Genomic DNA, 19,010 nt, shown 5'->3' with positions numbered 1-19,010 from the left:
ACATGTGCCAAAGAGAATGGGGACAGAACTACACCATTCCAGAAGGAGTGAGGTAGCAAAAGGATGATAATGAAATCATTCCTGACCCACAGCTGGTAGGAAAATTATGAATCACAACCAAAGGGAGAGGCTAAGGGTAGGATAGCCAGGGACTGTGGCAGTGACCTAGAGTTGATATTAATATGGGTACACAAGAAGGCAAAAGACAAAAGCAAAAGCCTCCACGGAGAAGCATCTAGAGGGAGATGACCTGGGTCACCATGCCACTACAAACAGACACCATGATATGCTGGCTTTTCTGTATCACTGACATTACTTCTTCAGGGAAAAAAAAAAAACATTATCAGAAAATGACTTCAACCATAGAGTTTAAACTTTAACAAACTATGTTATTTTAGAAATAGAACACACTGATTTGGAATAACTTATCAATTACAATTTCAGAAAAATAGTTTTCAGTTGTATGTAAAGAGCAATTGGAGATGATAGAACGTAGTATCTTTTAAGCTACCAGAAATAGAAGTGAAGGTTCCATGGGTTTTATATTTCTTAATTTAAATTTCATTTTTAAAATCAATTTCCAAACTATGCTTTGAAACTATGTTGTTGTTCAGTCATTAAGTCACATCTGACTGTGATCCCCTGGGCTGCAGCATGCTAGGCTTTCCTGTCCTTCACCATCTCCCGGAGCTTGCTCAAACTCAAGGCCCTTGAGTCAATGATGCCATCTAACCATCTTGTCCTCTGTTGCCCTCTTCTCCTCCTGCCTTCAATCCTTCCCAGCATAGGGGTTTTTCCGATGAGTTGACTCTTCCCATCAGGTGGCCAAAGTATTGGAGCTTCAGCATCAGTCCTTCCAATGAATATTCAGGACTGATTGCCTTTAGGATTGACTGGTTTGATCTCCTTGCTGTCTAAGAAACTCTAAAGAGTCTTCTCCAGCACCACGGTTCAAAAGCATCAATTCTTCGGCACTCAGCCTTCTTTATGGTCCAACTCTCACATCCATACATGACTACTGGAAAAAACCATAGCTTTGACTATTGAGACCTTTGTTGGCAAAGTGATGTCTCTGCTTTTTAATATGCTGTCTAGGTTTGTCATAGCTTTTCTTCCGAGACTACAAATATCCTGAAATCTTATCTCTGCTGGGACCAGAGAAATCTGAAATCTCAGTAAGCATTAGGAAACAAGGTGCTTTGGGAGCTCCTTCTTGGGTAGGTGAGCAGTGGTGTAAGTGGCCCCTTGGGAGCAGAGGTTTCTGAGACAGGTGACAGCAGTGGCAGGAAGGTCAAGAAGAATTCTTCAAATGAAGACCGGGTATCTCTAACCTTTAGGCTTGATTTCTGCAAATTAAGGCTGTCAGTTTCGCAATGCATATTACTGGTCATGCCAAGTCTAATAATTCAATAGAAGAAGGGGGGTGGGGAATTGCCAAATGATGACCTGTAGCTTAAGCCCACAAAAGAGAAGTGATTTTATAACTGCGCCCATTTCCAATAAATCTGAATACTCACTACCATCATGATTTGTGATAGAAACGTGCTTCCATTTTAACCTCCATAAGGCTAAATACATACTGACTATTTAAAACAAACGTTTTGCCTACCACCAAAATGTCACTACATCATAAAAGTGAAAAAGAGAAATGGGAAAAATATCACTGATGACTAAAACTTGTGAAAACTTTTATCAGTATGCTTTCTTTGTATTTTTTCCATGTATATGTTATTTTTTACACAGTCTGAGTAGCTAACAATAAAATACCCATATTTGGTCAACATTCCAAAATTGTAAAGCCCTGCACCCAACAGAAACTGAGCACCAGCTATGAACCTAGCCCTGTGTCAGGTCGCAGAACCAGGACACAACAGTGTCCCTGCCTCACAGAGCTGGAACTGGGTTTCAGAAATAAGCCCCCGAAGGGTGCAGCACTGAGAGGGCCCGGAGGCTGGCTCTCACACACACCGTGTATCTGAGGTCCCAGGGAGCTCAGCATGGCTCACCAGCCTGACCTCCTCCAGGGACCCTGACCACTTTTGGTTGTTCAGTTGCATCAAAACTATTTGCTCTAAGAATTCCAAATTCTTATTACTGGGTAAATATATCAATCAAGCCACATCCCCAGCAGAGAAATCTATGACAGAAAGTTACTCAGTTTCTTTCCATCCCAGTACTTCTGGTAGTAAGAAACTTACATACTTACTTACCCACACACAATTTCACCTACTTTCAGATGACCATTAACTGTTAACAAGCTACTGAGTCCCTGTTACTTCCACCATCCTGGTTTTGCCTGTGGTGGGTGAGCAGTATAATTAACAAGAACACACTGACTTGTGGTGGCTGGAGGCTGTGCCCTCTCCTCCCCACAGCCCCGGTGATACCTTAGGTGGGTCCCCATTGCTGGGCTGGTACCAGGCTTCCCCCACTCCTTCCTGGATGAGCTACGATGAGTTGGGCCAGTCAGCTCTGGGAAAAATCTAGAGTAAAACACAGATAGGCAGCCAGTAACTGGAGGCCTCTGGAGCTAAGAGGTCATATGGACTCGGGGGCTGGCTGACTACAGTGACAAACAAGCTGGGAAGGCTGGTATGAAGAATGAAGAGGAGACCAGGAAAAAAAGAAGAATTACATGATCCCAAAGAGAAGGAGTCGAGAGACTTCCTGGGTTCCTGACAGTGACCTAGTTCCTGGCTCTTGCCCTTATCCTGATTTTTATGAGCCACCATCTGATTAAGCTGCTTGAGTCATATTCTAATTCTTGCAACTAAGTGATCACTGGTTGACTAAGACAGGCTAATACTCATCTGTTTTCTGAGCATCCTCTGAGCACTGCATCTATGCAGTGGGCCTCTGAGGACAGCCAAGAGTGAGAAAGAACTTTCTCTCAAGAAGCTAGTTCTTGCTGCTGTTGCTCACTCAACTAGCTAGGTAGAAAAAGCAAGAACAGAACTTAATTAGGAAAAACAGACAGGTTGGTGATACTAATCAATTAGGTTTTGTTTAATGAAAAGAGAACCACAATTCTAGTTCATTCTACCACTGACTATCTGTTTGACCTTAAGTGGGCCCCTGTGTCTCTCTCAGTCTGCTTCTTCATCTGGAAAATAAGGAATATGGAATGGACAATTTTCAAAGTTCCGACTTACTTTCAAGATTCCTTGAAAGGAGTGGACTCAACTCCTATATACCCAGTAACGATCATTTTAGAAGCAAGGTGAGTTGCAGAATATCCTGCCTCAGCCCAAAGTCTACTCCTTGAGTGGCGAGGGCACACAGAACAAGCACCACCCGTAAAGTGCCGTGCCTGCGGTTCCGAGAGGAGTCAGGGCAAAGGGAGACCTCTGAGGGGCCCATGAGAACGTGCACAAGGGCAGAGCTGTACTCTCCAGCACATGGCCATTAGCCACACGTGCCTTCTGAGCACCTGAAATGGGCTGAGGGTGTGAAATTAAACATCTACGTTCAAGCTTAAACAGCTCTACGTAGCTAGTGGCTACCATACTGGACAGTACGGATCAGATCTGAAGGTTGGGACAAAGAACCACAAGACAAAGCAAGCACCAGTCTAACAGGGACAAACACAAACCTTAAGGAATAGCGGGAAAGCAGAAGCTGACCGCGCCTACAGAAAAGAAGTCACGGTGACCTGGAAGTGGACGGACGGAAAGGATAAGGAACTGGTCAGTGCCAGAGTGTGGGCAGAGGAGCTTCTGCGCTGCATGAAGCAGGACAGCACACCAGGGGCGGAGAAACACTAGGCCCAGGCAAGGTTCCCTCCACGTCCACTCTACCTTCATCCGGAGCGCATCGCACAAGGTGGCTGCATGCTCAGCCAAGAACCAGTGTCGCCCAGCTGCCACATAGCCACAGGTGACCAGGACACACACAGAAGTCTTCCAGTGACTCTGGAACAGCCTGCTCTCTTGATATGGAGGGATCACTCTGCTGTCCTCACTGCTTGCTCCTTCACTGTGCTCGGAGCTGTAGGGGAAGCCCAAGGCGGAGCAGCCACGCTGTGACCAGAAGGCACCCAAGAGGATGAAACAGAAAAGTAGAAAGGACCCCAGCCTCCTGGGAACATCACGGAGCCAGGGAACCACCTTGCCTTATCATCATCCAGACTTCCTGTTGAGAAAAATAAACCTACCTCCCCCCAACCCCCAGTCACACCAGTGTGGCAGGGTCTCCAGTACATTCAGTCAGACGCAATCTCTAAGTGATGTCAAAAATCTGGTGCCTGGAGGGGAGGGGCTGAACATGGTAGAAACGGCCGCAGAGAGGAAACTAGGCAAATGAATGGAAACCCGGTAACTTTGCCATGTGCTGCTGAAACATCTGGTCTAACGGTGCACAGCCTGCCACACACTGGGACAGACACCAGGTGTGACTGAGACAGCAGTGTTAGGGACAACGGGAGAAAACTCCCAAGAGGCGGTGCAGAGATGTCTCTTAGGGAGAATGGTGAACCAAAACCACACCAGCCACTCTGCAAACGGAAACAGAAGATATACCCCTTTGTTAATGCAGGTATCCCCACCGATGGCTTCTAATCTAATAAGCCCCACGATCTGAAGCCTTGTGGGGCAGAAACAGCCAACTGTTTCTATATCCCGCCCAAGTCTTGGCAACAGGACACCAAGAGGAAAAAGAAAAATGTCCCTTCCGTAACTTCAGGGAAGATGCTACTGCAAGAGAATTCCAAAAACCAAACCACAGAGGAAAGACCATAACCTCTCATCGCCAGAACTGTCCCTAATCGAAAGTTCCTAAGCTAACACACCTGGACAGGAAGTGAAGCACAATACTTCAACTTTCTGTGGGAAACCCACTATTCTCACAAGTATAAGATGTGTACTTGGGGTTCCAAGCTGTTTTCAGAATTATATAAGACCGTAATTACAGTGTTCCTACTTTGGTGAATGATGTTTAAAATCTTGTTAGTACTTATTCTGCAAATATTTTCACTTACATGAAAGTGATACAACAAATTCACTTGGAAAAAAATCCACTCAGGAAGCACTTCAACGTATCCCTGTGTTTTCTCTCTGAATTTTACAAAACCAAGAGTGTGCTGAGTGCACCTACAGCTCGAAGGCTGGGGCTACTCGGTCACATCTGCTGGGACCGCCCTGCCTCACTCCCTCCAGTAGGGACATTTTTTCATTTAAATAAATGAATTTAATAGAAACCATTCTACTAAGAAGACTCTAATTCTATTTTTCACAAATTAGAGTTACCAGTAAATAATGCCCAAAACATGCACTGTATTAACAAGAGTTAACATTTAATTCTTAACTCTTGGATGGCATCACTGACTCAAGGGACATGAGTTTCAGCAAACTCCGGGAGATGGTGAAGGACAGGGAAGCCTAGCGTACTGCAGTCCATGGGGTCGCAAAGTCAGACACAACTGAGCAACTGAACAACATTTAATTCTAGAATACTTTCCACATAAGAACTGTTCTTTCACTCGAAGGCAGCTTATTACTACACAGACCCTAACTTCAGTGAGTAAACCAGTCAAAACTCTTGATAATTTATTCCTAAAACTGTCAAGAGCTCCCTACTGTGATTAAGAGACTGGATTTAGAATACAGCCAACCTGATTGGGGGCTTCCCTGGTAGCTCAGCTGGTAAAGAATCTGCCTGCAATTATGGAGACCCTGGTTTGATTCTGAGGTCAGGAAAATCCCCTGGAAAAGGGATAGGTTGCCACTCCAGTATTCTTAGGCTTCCCTGGGGGCTCAGACAGTAAAGAATCTGCCTACAGTGCAAGAGACCTGGGCTCAATCCCTGGGTTGGGAAGATCCCCTGGAGGAGGGCATGGCAACCCACTCCAGTATTGTTGCCTGCAAAATCTCCATGGACAGAGGAAAGTGGCGGGCTACAGTCCATGGGATTGCGAAGAGTCGGACACAACTGAGCAAGTAAGCACAGCACAGCACAGCTTGATTGGAATCGCAGCTGTGAGAACTAAGTGCTGTGGAGCTACGGGCACGTTATCCAATATTTCTAGCCTCCTCTCCTCGAAAATATCGGGCATAGTACTGACTGCATAGAGTCAGTGTGAGAATTACCATCTAACTCTGTGAAAGTGCAAACACTAGTGCTCAATACATGATAAGGATAATTTCAATGGCTACTATTGATGTTTGGTGAGTTTTATTGCAAACAAGATGGGATTTATTGGTTATTTCATAATCCGCCATAGAACATATTTCTAATTTTCAACTCACTTATTATACTAACAACCACTCGGGGCTTTTTGGCATGAGTTTAAATCAGAATAGGATGTACCCCTGCCTATCAGCTGCTGCAGCTTGCGACATTCAGAGGACCTCAAAGTGTGGTCCCCAGAACTTGTAAGCATTGCACAACCTTAGGCTCCACCAAGAAACTTCAGGAATGAGGAACAGCATTCTGTGTTTCCGTAACTTCTCCAAGGGATTCCGGGCACACAGTCTGAGGATGGTAGAAAGAAATGCAGCCCTGGGCCAATGTTGCTGACCTGGAATGGGAGAGCTGTGGGAGCCCGGACGCAGCCCCACCCTCACCTTCCCCAACCCCACACTCACACTCTCCCCTCAGTCTGCAGGGGAAGAAAGGCAAACAAGGCCAGCAGTACAGAGGCTCACCCACCCTCACTGGCCCAACCATCCCCAAGGTCAGAATTACGAGTGACAACTCAAACCCCCCAGAGAAGGAGCTTCCATACTCACCATTAAAACCCTTTCTCAGTGTGTGACCACACAACACTAAGCACATGAAAGTTCACAGGCGCATTAGAGCCAAAGGTAAATGCTGTATTTGAGGTCTGTCTATATAATGGAGTAGTAACTGACCGTATAGAAGAATGAAGCGCTGATACGCACATAACACGATGCACCCTGAAAACACTGCTAAATGGAAGAAGCCCCACACGTCACATATTGCATGACTCTGTTTATATACAATGTCCAGAACAGGTACATCTACAGAGACAGAAAGATGATGGGTGGTTGTCTCGGGTTTAGGGGAAAGGGGAGTGGTTTTGGGAAGTGACAGCTATGGCTTTCTTCCTGGGGGACAAAAAGTATTTTAAAATTAGACTGCAGCAATGGTTCCACAACCCTGTAAATACAGAAAAAGATATTGTATACTTTAAATGGGTGAACTGTATAATATATGAATTTTAGCTCAATAAAGCTGTTTTTTTTAAAAAAAAAACAAAAACAAAAAACAAAACCCCCAAACACGAGTTTCTTGCCAAGGACTCCTCTTTAAGCTAATCTAAACTTCCCAGGCAGCGGTGTCCCAGCTGTAGAGTAGCAGTGAGTAGGGTGAGGAAGGTGGGCCCCTAGGATGCAAAATATAAAGGAGGCACTCACTGTCAGGGTCATGTGCGCACAGGGTCCATACTTGCAGGGCCCTAAAAGTGAGTGCCTCCTTAAAATTTGCACTCTGAGCATGTGACTGCCTCACCCTAGTCCTGCCCCAATTTTGAGGCTGTTTCAAGTTCAGGTATGTCTACAGATTATATCCCCCTGAGAACAGTTTCAAACTACCTACCATTTCCTTGTTTTATAAATGTCAGTGGCTCCCCAGTATCCACAGATTAAAGTTCAAAGATGACAGATCAAGATCTTTGACTCTGGATTCTAATCCTGAAGGCACACAGGCTCTGAGAGTTAGATGAGCCCTGAGGAGGAGTTTCCAGGGCACTGTAAGCAGGATTCGCACCCCAGTCTCCCGACTCCAGGACCTTGGGTGCCCAAGCCCTTGGCCCTCCGTCCCCTTCCTACCAACAGCAGAGACTGAACTTTTGTCTCTGCATCACCACCAACCCTCAGAGCCAACCTCTGCATAAAGTGTAACGACTGACTGTTTAAATGCCAACGGTTGACTAGGAAAGGCTCAATCAGGCTAATTTACAACTGATATCAGGCCTCAAAAACAGCAGACTGAGGTCAAGTCTGGCCATTCACTGTGGCTTCCCCACCTATAACGATGTACCAAAAAGCACAATTAAAGGAGAAAAATCTCGTAGCTTCAAACTATTGAAATTCATGAACAGTCCATTCCTGGCATGCAGTATTTTATCTTGAACCTAGTCTTTATTGACCACAGAAAAGCAAAATTATATGGAAAGTAGGTTAAGAACAATCTTAGAAAGCCTTGTGTCTCTGGCAATCAGGGACTATTTTTCTCTTCCTTGTTTTGCCCGCTCCCTAAAACCTTGTGGAAAATGAAAGAAAAACATCTTGATTTCAGAAGGTACTCTCCTTACTCAAATAAGCTGCAAATCAGTGAGGAAGGTACATACTATAACAAAAACAAGACCAAAAACAAAAACACGGGAAAAAAGAAAGCACACTTTTTGGGGATTGAAAAAAGAAAGAAGGGCCAGCAAGACACAGGGAGCAACACTGCCACCAAGTGGTAACAGTGCCTCAAGTCATCCTCTTCAGTTCAGTTCAGTTCAGTCACTCAGTCGTGTCTGACTCTTTGCGACCCCATGAATCGCAGCACGCCAGGCCTCCCTGTCCATCACCAATTCCTCGAGTTCACTCAGACTCACGTCCATCAAGTCAGTGATGCCATCCAGCCATCTCATCCTCTGTTGTCCCCTTCTCCTCCTGCCCCCAATCCCTCCCAACATCAAGTCTTTTCCAATGAGTCAACTCTTCACATGAGGTGGCCAGAGTACTGGAGTTTCAGCTTCAGCATCATTCCTTCCAAAGAAATCCCAGGGCTGATCTCCTTCAGAATGGACTGGTTGGATCTCCTTGTAGTCATTCTCTTACATTTAACTAAAACAGCAGTTCCACAATTAGAATGTTTTGGGTGGGTTTAAAAAGATAGGAGGATTCAAGCCCATCCCCACCCCTTGAGATGATGAGAGCATAGGGGCAGCTGTGGCCCACATACTAAGTTTCCCCGTGTGGCTGATACACAGTGAATGGTGAGAACTGGGGATCAAAACAAAGGATCACTGTGACGCTTACAGGTTCCAGTTAAGTCCTACTTGCAGTTATTCTACTTATACCATCTGTTACAATTTCCCAATGGCATATAAATTCTTGAAAATTTGCCATGAACAATATAAAATAAATCATAGTACAACAGTTTCTACATTTTTCAAGAAATAAAATAGTCATTATGAAGATTCTGATTATACTCCTTGGTTTTGCCATTACTATTTACATCTAATATCTAATCCAACTGACTTAACTGTGTCATAAATCAGGCATATTGACACACCTATACTCACAACACAAAAACCCTTTGAACTTCAGCTTCACTGGATTAGTTACTTATACAATGGGTTTCAAATCAATAAGTCTGATCTATATTAGATGAGTTTTCTTTTTCCTTTTTTAAAACAAGACATGTAAAAATTTGACTCCTTCTATTGTTGGCAAAATTGGTAAATGCACAGTATAACCTGAGATGCTTAAATGAAAGGCATTGAACCAAGACTAAAATTGTTCCTTGGCACACAGAGGTAAGCAATTTCCTCCTTCCATAGTTGGGAGTTACCTAAAAAATCATTTCTTAACAACAAATAATTCTTTTTTATTTTTTTTGTATGAAACACTAGGAGGAAAAACCATGAACTATTTCTACTACTGAACATCTAGTCAGAAGTTGATTTTCAGCATTTTTTGTAGGCCTGACGATTAGGTCAGAGCCCACAGCTAAGAAAACAAACACCTGCACAGCCTCTGTGCCCGGGGCCGCCCAGGAAACAAAGCTCGGCTGCGAGCGGAGCAGCAGGGACGAGGCAGACGCCATATGTTTAGCTTCACTTGGCACGCTGTCAGACTCTTCTTTATCCCTATTACCACATGTTTTGTATCACTCCATTTTCCCACCAGATCAACTCTTTGCGTCTCCAGGCAGCACAAATCCTCTCAAAAAATCTAGGTCACTTATGACCTAGATTTATTTGAGGTCCGACACACGTGGGTGACGCCTCGGGTCATCTACAGGAGGAGACACACACAGGAGTCCTGACCAAGGACTAGACGGTCTGGGCTGGACGGACCACCGTCGCGGTTCTAAGTGCCTGCCACTCACAGTGGGCCAGTATCATCAGTATCACCAGGGAGCCTGTCAGAAACTGAGACCCTCTGGCCCCACCAGATCCAGACACCAGAATCGGCCTTTAGGGGATCACCAGACGCCTGTGAGCACAATGGTAGTTTGTGAAGTGCTGTTCTAGGTCATGATCTGGAGAAAGCCACATAACCTACAGGTATGTTCACTCCCAGCTGAGAGATGACAGCATCCCTGCCGCCTGTACCTTCAGGGCAGGCCCGTGGTGGGGACCAATGGTGGGAAGGCTTTGAAAGTGACAAAGGGCCGTTATACAGACATCAGCAACACGGAACAGCTATGTCTGCCCTAAAAGTGCAGCCTTAAACACATCCAACCTTCAGGGCTCTGCCCTGTAACAGATTTCACTGAACCCCCACAGCACCCTCAGTCATCAAGTTTACAGTTTACCAAGTATGGACCTTCCACATACCCAGTCTCTCACAAACCTTTCACCCAAAGAACTGGTAACACAAAGAAGAGAGAATGCCTTTTCCCTAGGGGTCCTGGGGCACCAGCCATGAGTGGCCATAAATTCAGACCATCAGTGAAAACTCTGCTTTAGGTGTAAAACACTACACAGCTTTTAGTATTCCACTTTATGATCTACCTATGTTTGTCTTATCACAAAAAAGTCTGCCTCACCAAGTCTTCAAGTACAAACTGGTGACGTCCTACTTTTACCGCAGTTTCCCTGTGATGCAGTGGTGCTGCTGACATGACCTACCAGCTGAAAAGCAGAGAGCCCCCATCCCCTCCACTGCCTCTGGGGGTCAGAATGGAAATCACCCTGCTGGACTCTGCTAAAATAACTTCAAGTGGGAATCCCTACAAGAAACCAACTGGTCTATGTTGAGTTTAAAAAAAAAAAAAAAAAAAAAACCAGCCTGGGATTTAGGAATATTTATGATGGATCTACTAAATATTTCTAAATAAATTTCAAAATGTAAAATAACTGAAGTCCACCAACTTCAGATAGGTCTCCGAACATAAAGTTCAGATACCTGCAACTCAATTATTTCATAGGGATTTTGCACAAAGTCACACACCCCTGAGTATGGGACAAGCTGACTCTCGGGCAGTATTTGCTCAGTCTAATCTCCCCGCCTCTGTCCACACTGCCTGGCCTTGTCCTTTCCTCTCTCTTTACAATATATTTAGTTGGAGTCACACTCCCTAGTCACCGACACATTTCTCTCCAGGTTTTAGCCCATCTGTAAAAATCAGGGGAACCTTCCTGGTGGTCCACTGGTTGAGACTCCATGCTTCCAAAGCAGAGGGTTCAATCTCTGGTCAGAACCCATACCTGTCCCAACTTGCCATGGAGTGTGGCCAAAAATTTTGTTTTAATTTTTAAATCAGAACCCCAAAATTATAGAAAATTTTATTTATCCTTCACTTATCTTTACTGCTCTGCAAATACCATGGTTTTTAAATTACGAGTTTGCTTTATTAGTATTTTATAAGTGGGACAAAATAGATGGGACAGTACAAATACCTGTTTCAAGTTTTTTTTACCTGGAACAAAGGTTAACTTGTCTGTTTAACTGAAGTTTGCAGTACCAGAATATAAATACAAAGTAGTCACAGTTGCTCTGAGCGCCTAAAACACTGTAAAAGGCATTTGCTAAGTGCGCCTTACAAGCAGACTTTTGTGTCCCTCATGCCACGGGTTGAAGACACCAGGGCTGCCGTGGGTCCCCCCACAAGCGGAGCAGACAGACACCCAGAGGCACCCCTGACAGCACGCACTCTGCCTGGCACGGTCTGGTTGATGCAGGGATCTCTGGGGCCCTCAACTGCCTGTGGATCTGGAGGTCTCATGCTGCTGCTGCTGCTGCTGCTAAGTCGCTTCAGTCGTGTCTGACTCTGTTCGATCCCGTAGACGGCAGCCCACCAGGCTCCCCCGTCCCTGGGATTCTCCAGGCAAGAACAGTGGAGTGGGTTGCCATTTCCTTCTCCAATGCATGAAAGTGAAAAGTGAAAGTGAAGTTGCTCAGTCGTGTCAGACTCTTTGTGACCCCATGGACTGTAGCCCACCAGGCTCCTCTGTCCATGGGACCTTCCAGGCAAGAGTACTGGAGTGGGGTGCCATTGTCTTCTCCGGAGGTCTCATAGCTGGAGGTAAACACACAGAGGGTATGTGAGCCCAAGTGGTCCCAGGCCACAGTGGAAACACTGCTCTCTGCACCTTAAGGTTGGGAAGCAGACAGTGGCAGAGAATAAAGACGATCCGTCAGAAGAAAATTCAGACAGATATAAAGAGATCAACCTCCCTCCCAGCACACCCTAGTCCCAGGGCTAACATGTGGGGAGGGAAGGTGATTAACTGAAGGCAAGCCTGTATGTCAAAATGCTCTGAAACGTGTTGCTACCTGGCCAGCAACGGGACAGAGGGACAGACTGAAAACAAACACCCCATGCAGAGAGAAGCAGGCCCACAGCGCCACACCCAACTTCCAGCCTGGGGTGCGGTTTCATGGGAGCCGTGGGGCACAGGCCCATGGCTCCAGTCCTGCCCACCAGTTCTGTGCTTTGGGTAAGATGACTTAAACCACTCCAAGCCTCTGCTCCCTCATCTGTGAAACTGGTGTAATAAGAACACCGACCTTCATAAGGTTGACTGGGAATTAAAGGAAACAACTCATGTAGAGCACTGGCCAAAAATAAGGGTGATAATTATCACAGCAAGTCAAGAGTTGTGTTTTTATTTTCTCTTCTCTATTTTATACGCAGAGTTCCTACCATATAATTTAAAAGGCAGCATTTCTTAATTCTGTAAGAGCAAAAAGGACATAAGCAGGAAGAAGCAGGGAGTTGAGAAATCACTAAGGACCAAGTATTATGTTTGTAAGAATCTGAGCAAGTTACTTGTCTTCCCTTAGAAGTCATGGAGCCTGGGGGCTGGAGGAACCTGATGATAAAGATAATACTTAAGCAAATAACCAGAATATGTTTCAAAGTGAGAAATGCTATGGAAAAAATCACGATAAGGAGACGAGGAATATCTGAAGGGATGGGGGTGCAACTTGAAGTACAGTGGCTGCTGCAGCCTCAGTGAAAAGATGATGTTCAGCAATAATCTGAAGCAGGTTGGGGGGTTATTCATGGGGGTTGTCGGGGGGTGGTGAGGGGGATGGGGAGAAAGCATTCCAGGCAGAGGGAACAGCCCGAGCACAGGCCTCAGCAGGGAGCCCACATGGCGAGCATGAGGGTTCCAAGCAGAAGCCTCTCTAAGAGAGGCCAGGAGGACACTGCGCCCGTGACGGTCACCCAACGCAGCATCAGGGTCCCTGGGACACCTTCCTGCAGGAGGCAGTGGTAAAGCCAACAGCAGCTGCATAGTCTGGGCCCTGACGAGTCAGTGAGGATGGCAGCGTAGGAGCAGAGGGCAGAGCCTGCGGCCCGCAGTACTGTTCCATCACAGAGAGACACGGAGGGCAAGCCTCGTTAACTTTACACAGCTTGCCACAAGGCACTGGCCACCAGCGCGAGCTTCAAGACCACCCTCAAAGGACTGGATGATGCTGTAGCACTTCACAGGTATGAACCAGATAAACACTACCTTAGAAATCTTTCTCCATCAAGACCAGCTAGGACTTGGTCCAATTTTGAAATAACAGTTCATGCCCCAGAGGACAAGATATGGTAAGAGCCAAGAATGTGAGTTAATCACCTAAAGCAGAGAGAGGCTACGAAAGTGACCTTAATTACCTAAAGAGGATTGCACTGCATGGGTGGGAGACGGAGGGATGCAGAGCTGGGTTCTGGGTCCCTCGGGGGCCAACTATGCTCAGCGACAGGACTCTGACTAGAGTGGACTCAGCAGTAACACCGTGCTGGGGCGAAGGACTGAGGGCAGTCAGCCTGGAGAAGACTTTCAGAGGAAGCAGCAACCCCATGACCCTCTGTCATATGAAGAAAGGAAGTGCAAGTAAGTGCATTCTGTGTGGCTCAGAGACCAGGAGGAAGGAGGGATGGAACCACAGGGAGACAGGATGTGGCTCCACCTAAGGAAGCTCATTTGAAAGCTTAGAACCACTGCAGAGTGGGCCAGGCTGCTTCACACCGTCGTCCACGGCCCGTATCACACTCCTGGCCACTGCGCTGAGTGTTTAAACACACTGTCAGTACGTGTTACACATCTGAATACACTAAAGACATACACACTTCGAGCCCACCAGTCCCCACATAATACAGCCACGGCCACACGGGGGCCCTGTTGTCAAACAGCGGAACTCCATGTCTGGCATTACTGTTATCCTGTTGTTGCGATCACAAAGCACAGCTCAGGGTCCCCTCCTGGGCCTCCTTCCCTCTGGTCCCTTCTCTGCCCCCATCTTCCACTCCCCCAAACAAAGGAAGAGCCCTCTGCAGCAGGGGGGCCTGTTCACAGCAGCCCGGCCAGAAGGCTTGGCCACCAGCTCACCACGATCGCAGACAACCAAAACCCTGACTGCTCAGCCCAGAGCTCCCCCAGAGCTCCAGCGGCAGGAAGCCCCCTGCTGGAGGGGCCGAGGCCAGAGCAGCTTCCAGTGGGACCACCAGAGTGACTTCCACACAAGAGTGGTGACTATACCAGACACATTTGCACCACTGATTTTTTCTAACATTATGAATTCTGAACACTTTTCACACTGTCAGTAAAAACAACACACTCCCTTATTTCAATCAGTGTGGCAAGAGGCCTAATGAATACAGCATCGAAGGTGAGAAATTAGATAGGCTGTTCCAGACCATGGCCCCCAGGGTATAAGCTGGGGCCTGGACCAGGCACTCTGCTCCTGCTGTCACAGGCAGCTACCTGAGTGAGCTCTCAGTCTTTCCCTCAATTCTCTCCCTAAGTGCATCCTCATAACCATTCAGACCATGTCAAAGAGACTACCTCTGTACTTTCCTACAAACAAGGAGGTGACCCTGGGGGCCTGGCAGGCGGATACTGGGGTGCTATTTTGAGCACCATTTCCAGAAGGGGAGATGGACATACCAAGCGCTCGGTTCCCAGTTCCCTGGAGACCATGCTGCCCGGTGTGCAGGGTATTGGATGGATCTGCCCAGTGTTCTGACCTCTGGGGCAATAACCACGGATCCCATCTCATCCCCTGCATGCTTCTGGCCAGCTGTTTCAGAGTGTCCAGAAGTCACCCAAAAATGCTGTCTCCTATAAAGACCATCGTAAGACTACAACGTGGAGTTAATTATCCATTTCTTACAATATTTCCAGACAAAACTGATTTAAGTTTCCTGCTTAACTTTCAAAGGGAGAATTCAGACACAGACAGAGGCGTTCCGCCCATCCCTTTTCTAGGTGCTGGGGCGACACAGGATCACACACTCTCATGCTGCCCACAGTGCCGTCTCCTCGCCCAGTTTATCTTGGGGTTCTCCAGAGGACCGAGTGTACACCAGCACTGACTCAGGTCCCCCAAGACACCGACTAGGAGATAGGAGTGTCCGTCCTGTCCAGAAACTCGGGTTATTTCCAACACCAGAACAGAGTGGCACCAGGGTGGGGCCTGAAGACAGAGGCCAGAGCTCCAACCAGGAGCTGTGCCTTTTATCTGCCTGGTGAAATGGCCACCACCCTTCTATCGCCACCTACCCTAGCAGAACCCTCTGCCTTAGAATTTTAAGAAAAGAATTTTTTTAAAAGGAGAGAACTAGATTACACAATCTGGCTGTTGAACATTAGTAGGCAATCTACAACATGAAAATAAAATCTTTAAAACTTTCTAAAATGACAGATTGAAATAAATTCAGTTTACTAAAAAAAATTTTAAATCACACTGAATTAATAAATCATGTTCCCTTACACTGTTCCTGCCAGGAAACATCGGTATAGGAACCTAAACACATCAGTGCTCCAAACTCAACAATGGTAACAAAAATGCTCCCACTTTACATTTGACATGCCTTTAGGCTTTCAAAGTACTTTCACATTTATAATTTAATGTAATTCCACAAGATAGGAAGAGCCAACACTACTGTGACCATTTTATAATCAAAGAACTAAGTACAAATGAAGTTACATGTTTTACATCACAAAGCTAGCTGAGCCCAAACCTGGTTCTTGTTTAATCTGGCAGAAGATTCAGGATCCAAATTAACATTAAGAACTCTGGGGGGGAGTGGTGGGGGGTAAGAGAGAAGAAACCACAGCGAGCGGGGAGGGAACAGGGAGAAAGGCTTCCTCCAATAGTCACACCGCCTCCCAAGACAGTTACATGGAACCTAGTCTGAAAACCCTCGGATTAGCCTTGGCTGTGTCCTAAGAGACAAAAAGCAGCGTGAGTCTACACTACAGGCAATCTTGAAATCTGAGGAATTCAAGTAATCTTTGGAGAGCGACTGTTTCGCTGTGCTTTTGTAACACTTTCTGATTAGGAATATTAAGGAAAGCAAATATCTATTGTTCAAAGTTTATGACCTCACTGGGCAAAGAAAAATCTTAATTTTAGTCAATGGAACTTCATTTAAACTCCTCTTTCACATTATAACTCAACATGCAAAAGCCTAAAAAATAAACTTTAGCACATTCTATACCACTCGCAATGCAAGTGGAAAAGAACTCACCTCCCAACACAGGACATTAAGAGACGCAGGTTGGATTCCTGGGTCAGGAAGATCCCCTGGAGAAGTGTATGGCAACCCACTCCAGTATTCTTGCCTGGAAAATCCCATGGACAGAGGAGCCTGACAGGCTATGGTCCATAGGGTTGCAAAGAGTTGGACACAACTGAAGTGACTTAGCATGAACACGCACATAGGTATACCTTGTTTTACTGTGCTTATTAGCTTTACTGTTCTTCACAGATACTGCATTTTTTTAGAAACTGAATGTTTGTGGCAACCTTGAATTATCAGATGATGGTTAGCATTTTTAGCAATCAAGGTTTTTTTTAGCTGAGGTATATGTGTCTTTTTTAGACATAATGCTATTGTACACTTAAAAGACTGCACTGTAATGTCTACTCTATACTACAGTGTAAACATAACCTTTATGTGCACTGAGAAATCAAAAAATTCATGTGATTCGCTTTACTGAGATATTCTTCTTATTGCATCTCTGAGGTCTGCATGCATTTCTTTGGAGGGCACAAAGATGATGAGAAAGAGTCCTCCCATGACACCAGACCGATGGACAGCAATCAACAAGGCACAAGGCAGCACAAGTGTGACCAGTGGGGTGGCGGTACCTCAAAAACCCACCATGTTAAGGCAGGGTGTAAACTGACACCTTGATTGCAGAGGGAGAAAACAGACAAGCCTGGGAACGTATCAGGAAGAGAAGAAAGGATACGGGGGATTCGAGTTGAGCTCCCAACATTCCCCGGGGGGGCAGGGCAGGGGTAGTCACAGAGGCTCAGCAGAAGCACTGTTTGTAACACAAGGTGTTGTAAGCTGCTGAATGCTATTACAGGCTTCCAGGAATGTGGGATCCTCTGAAAACAGTGACAGGCATTGGCATTTGAACTTCCTAACCTGGGAACTTTAAAATCGGGGGATGATTTTAACTTGAAATCTCATTTCACCTCTTCTTTCACCAAACACGAAACTCAAGCCGGAATCCAGGCTCACATGCGGGGTGGGCCTCACCTTCGTATCTTTTGGGGGACTCGCAGGCCTTCTGGGGGGTGGCTACCCGAAGGAAGATCTGCTGCCTCCACGAGTGTCTCCGTGTCTTCACAGGGGTCCTGCTGGCATCGCTGATGTGGTCGGCTTTGGACTCAAAGTCCCTAAAATTAAAGACAGTTGTTTATGACTGGTGGGGAGATACAAGCAGGTATTTTAGCTTGACTTTTTGTCTTTTTTAACCGAGCACTAAATTATAAATTATCTCTGTACAAGCAAATATAACTAGATAATCACAGGTGTCAATCAAGCTGGTGGCGGGGCAGCAGTCCTACAGAACTGCTTTCTGAAAGGGTGCTCTTTATGGTAGACTATGGTTACATGTCCTTAATTTATTTTTATTGTAAAAATATTACAAACTCCACTCCACGGACCTTAGCTTCCAACTAGGCCTCTCTTGATACCACTTTAGAAAAGAAAAATGGCCTAAAGGTGGGGGGGGGGGGGCGCCGTCACCAGGTTCACAACTTCCCCTAGTCTGTGTGTGAGAAGATCTCCTTAGCATAGCCCTATGTCTCCAAGCATCACCTCAAAAAATAACTAAATAAATAGATTACACAGAACCAGCAAGGGCAATAATGATGCAGTTACTTGCTAATGATGACTTTTAATACCCGTATGTTTTAAATGACAAAACAAAGTATATTTTTCAATATACATAAATAACAATTTTCCTATTCATAGGACAACGTGGGGAACCCTTGTAGGTTGCACCTGAATTTATACCCACAACTGAACAAGCATCTGAACTTACAGACCAAACATCCTGACTGATTTATTGGCAGCCATATATGCTTATCTAGAAATACCTCTATCACTCAGAGAAATGGTTAAGACTTCCTCTAATTTTCTGAAAATAACAAAATATAAATAAACTAATTCTAGTCAAAATTGGGTAGCAAGTTGATTCCATATTTTTTAAATTACATTCAGTAAGAAAAAAAGTGTAAGAAAAAAGATATAATAGATCTAGTGAAAATGACTCTGGAAATGGCAAAAGAACAGCTAAAAAAATCCCTGTGTCTAACAAGCAACATATACACCCAGACTTGATGTATCTAAATTGAACCCTACCTTTGAGTGTTCATAAAGTCAGAGGTGTTATTTTCATCTACAGGAGCCAGAAATTTTAGAAAATTTGGCACAGAGGAAGAGGAATGAAGTTTTTTCCGCAGGGCATTACGGTAGGAGATGCTGAGAGTATGGTTGAAAAAAGAGTTTAGGGTAAACACAAACACACAAACTGTAAAACAAAACCTTCAAAACAGAAGACACATTTTATACATCTAATGATA

At 45.4% G+C, this 19,010-nt stretch overlaps 1 protein-coding gene across 9 annotated transcripts in view; it reads right to left on the bottom strand.

Moving 5' to 3' along the window:
• The window catches only part of TBC1D1 (TBC1 domain family member 1), a 224,924-nt gene that overhangs the window by 68,062 nt on the left and 137,852 nt on the right, over positions 1–19,010 (bottom strand). For 6 of the 9 annotated variants that reach the window (XM_070791283.1, XM_070791284.1, XM_070791277.1 and 3 more), the window contains 2 exons: positions 18,790–18,909; positions 17,680–17,819 (listed from right to left, as the gene is read on the bottom strand). In XM_070791283.1, coding sequence (XP_070647384.1) covers positions 17,680–17,819; positions 18,790–18,909 — 260 coding nt within the window. The remainder of the gene's footprint in view (positions 1–17,679; positions 17,820–18,789; positions 18,910–19,010) is intronic. The other 3 variants (XM_070791279.1, XM_070791282.1, XM_070791281.1) reach the window with 1 other exon arrangement.

This window comes from Bos indicus, chromosome 6 (assembly GCF_029378745.1).
Source record: "Bos indicus isolate NIAB-ARS_2022 breed Sahiwal x Tharparkar chromosome 6, NIAB-ARS_B.indTharparkar_mat_pri_1.0, whole genome shotgun sequence".
In the NCBI taxonomy this organism is placed as follows: Eukaryota; Metazoa; Chordata; class Mammalia; order Artiodactyla; family Bovidae; genus Bos; species Bos indicus.
Note: the sequence above shows the minus strand (reverse complement) of the source record. Positions and strands in the feature narration are given on the sequence as shown.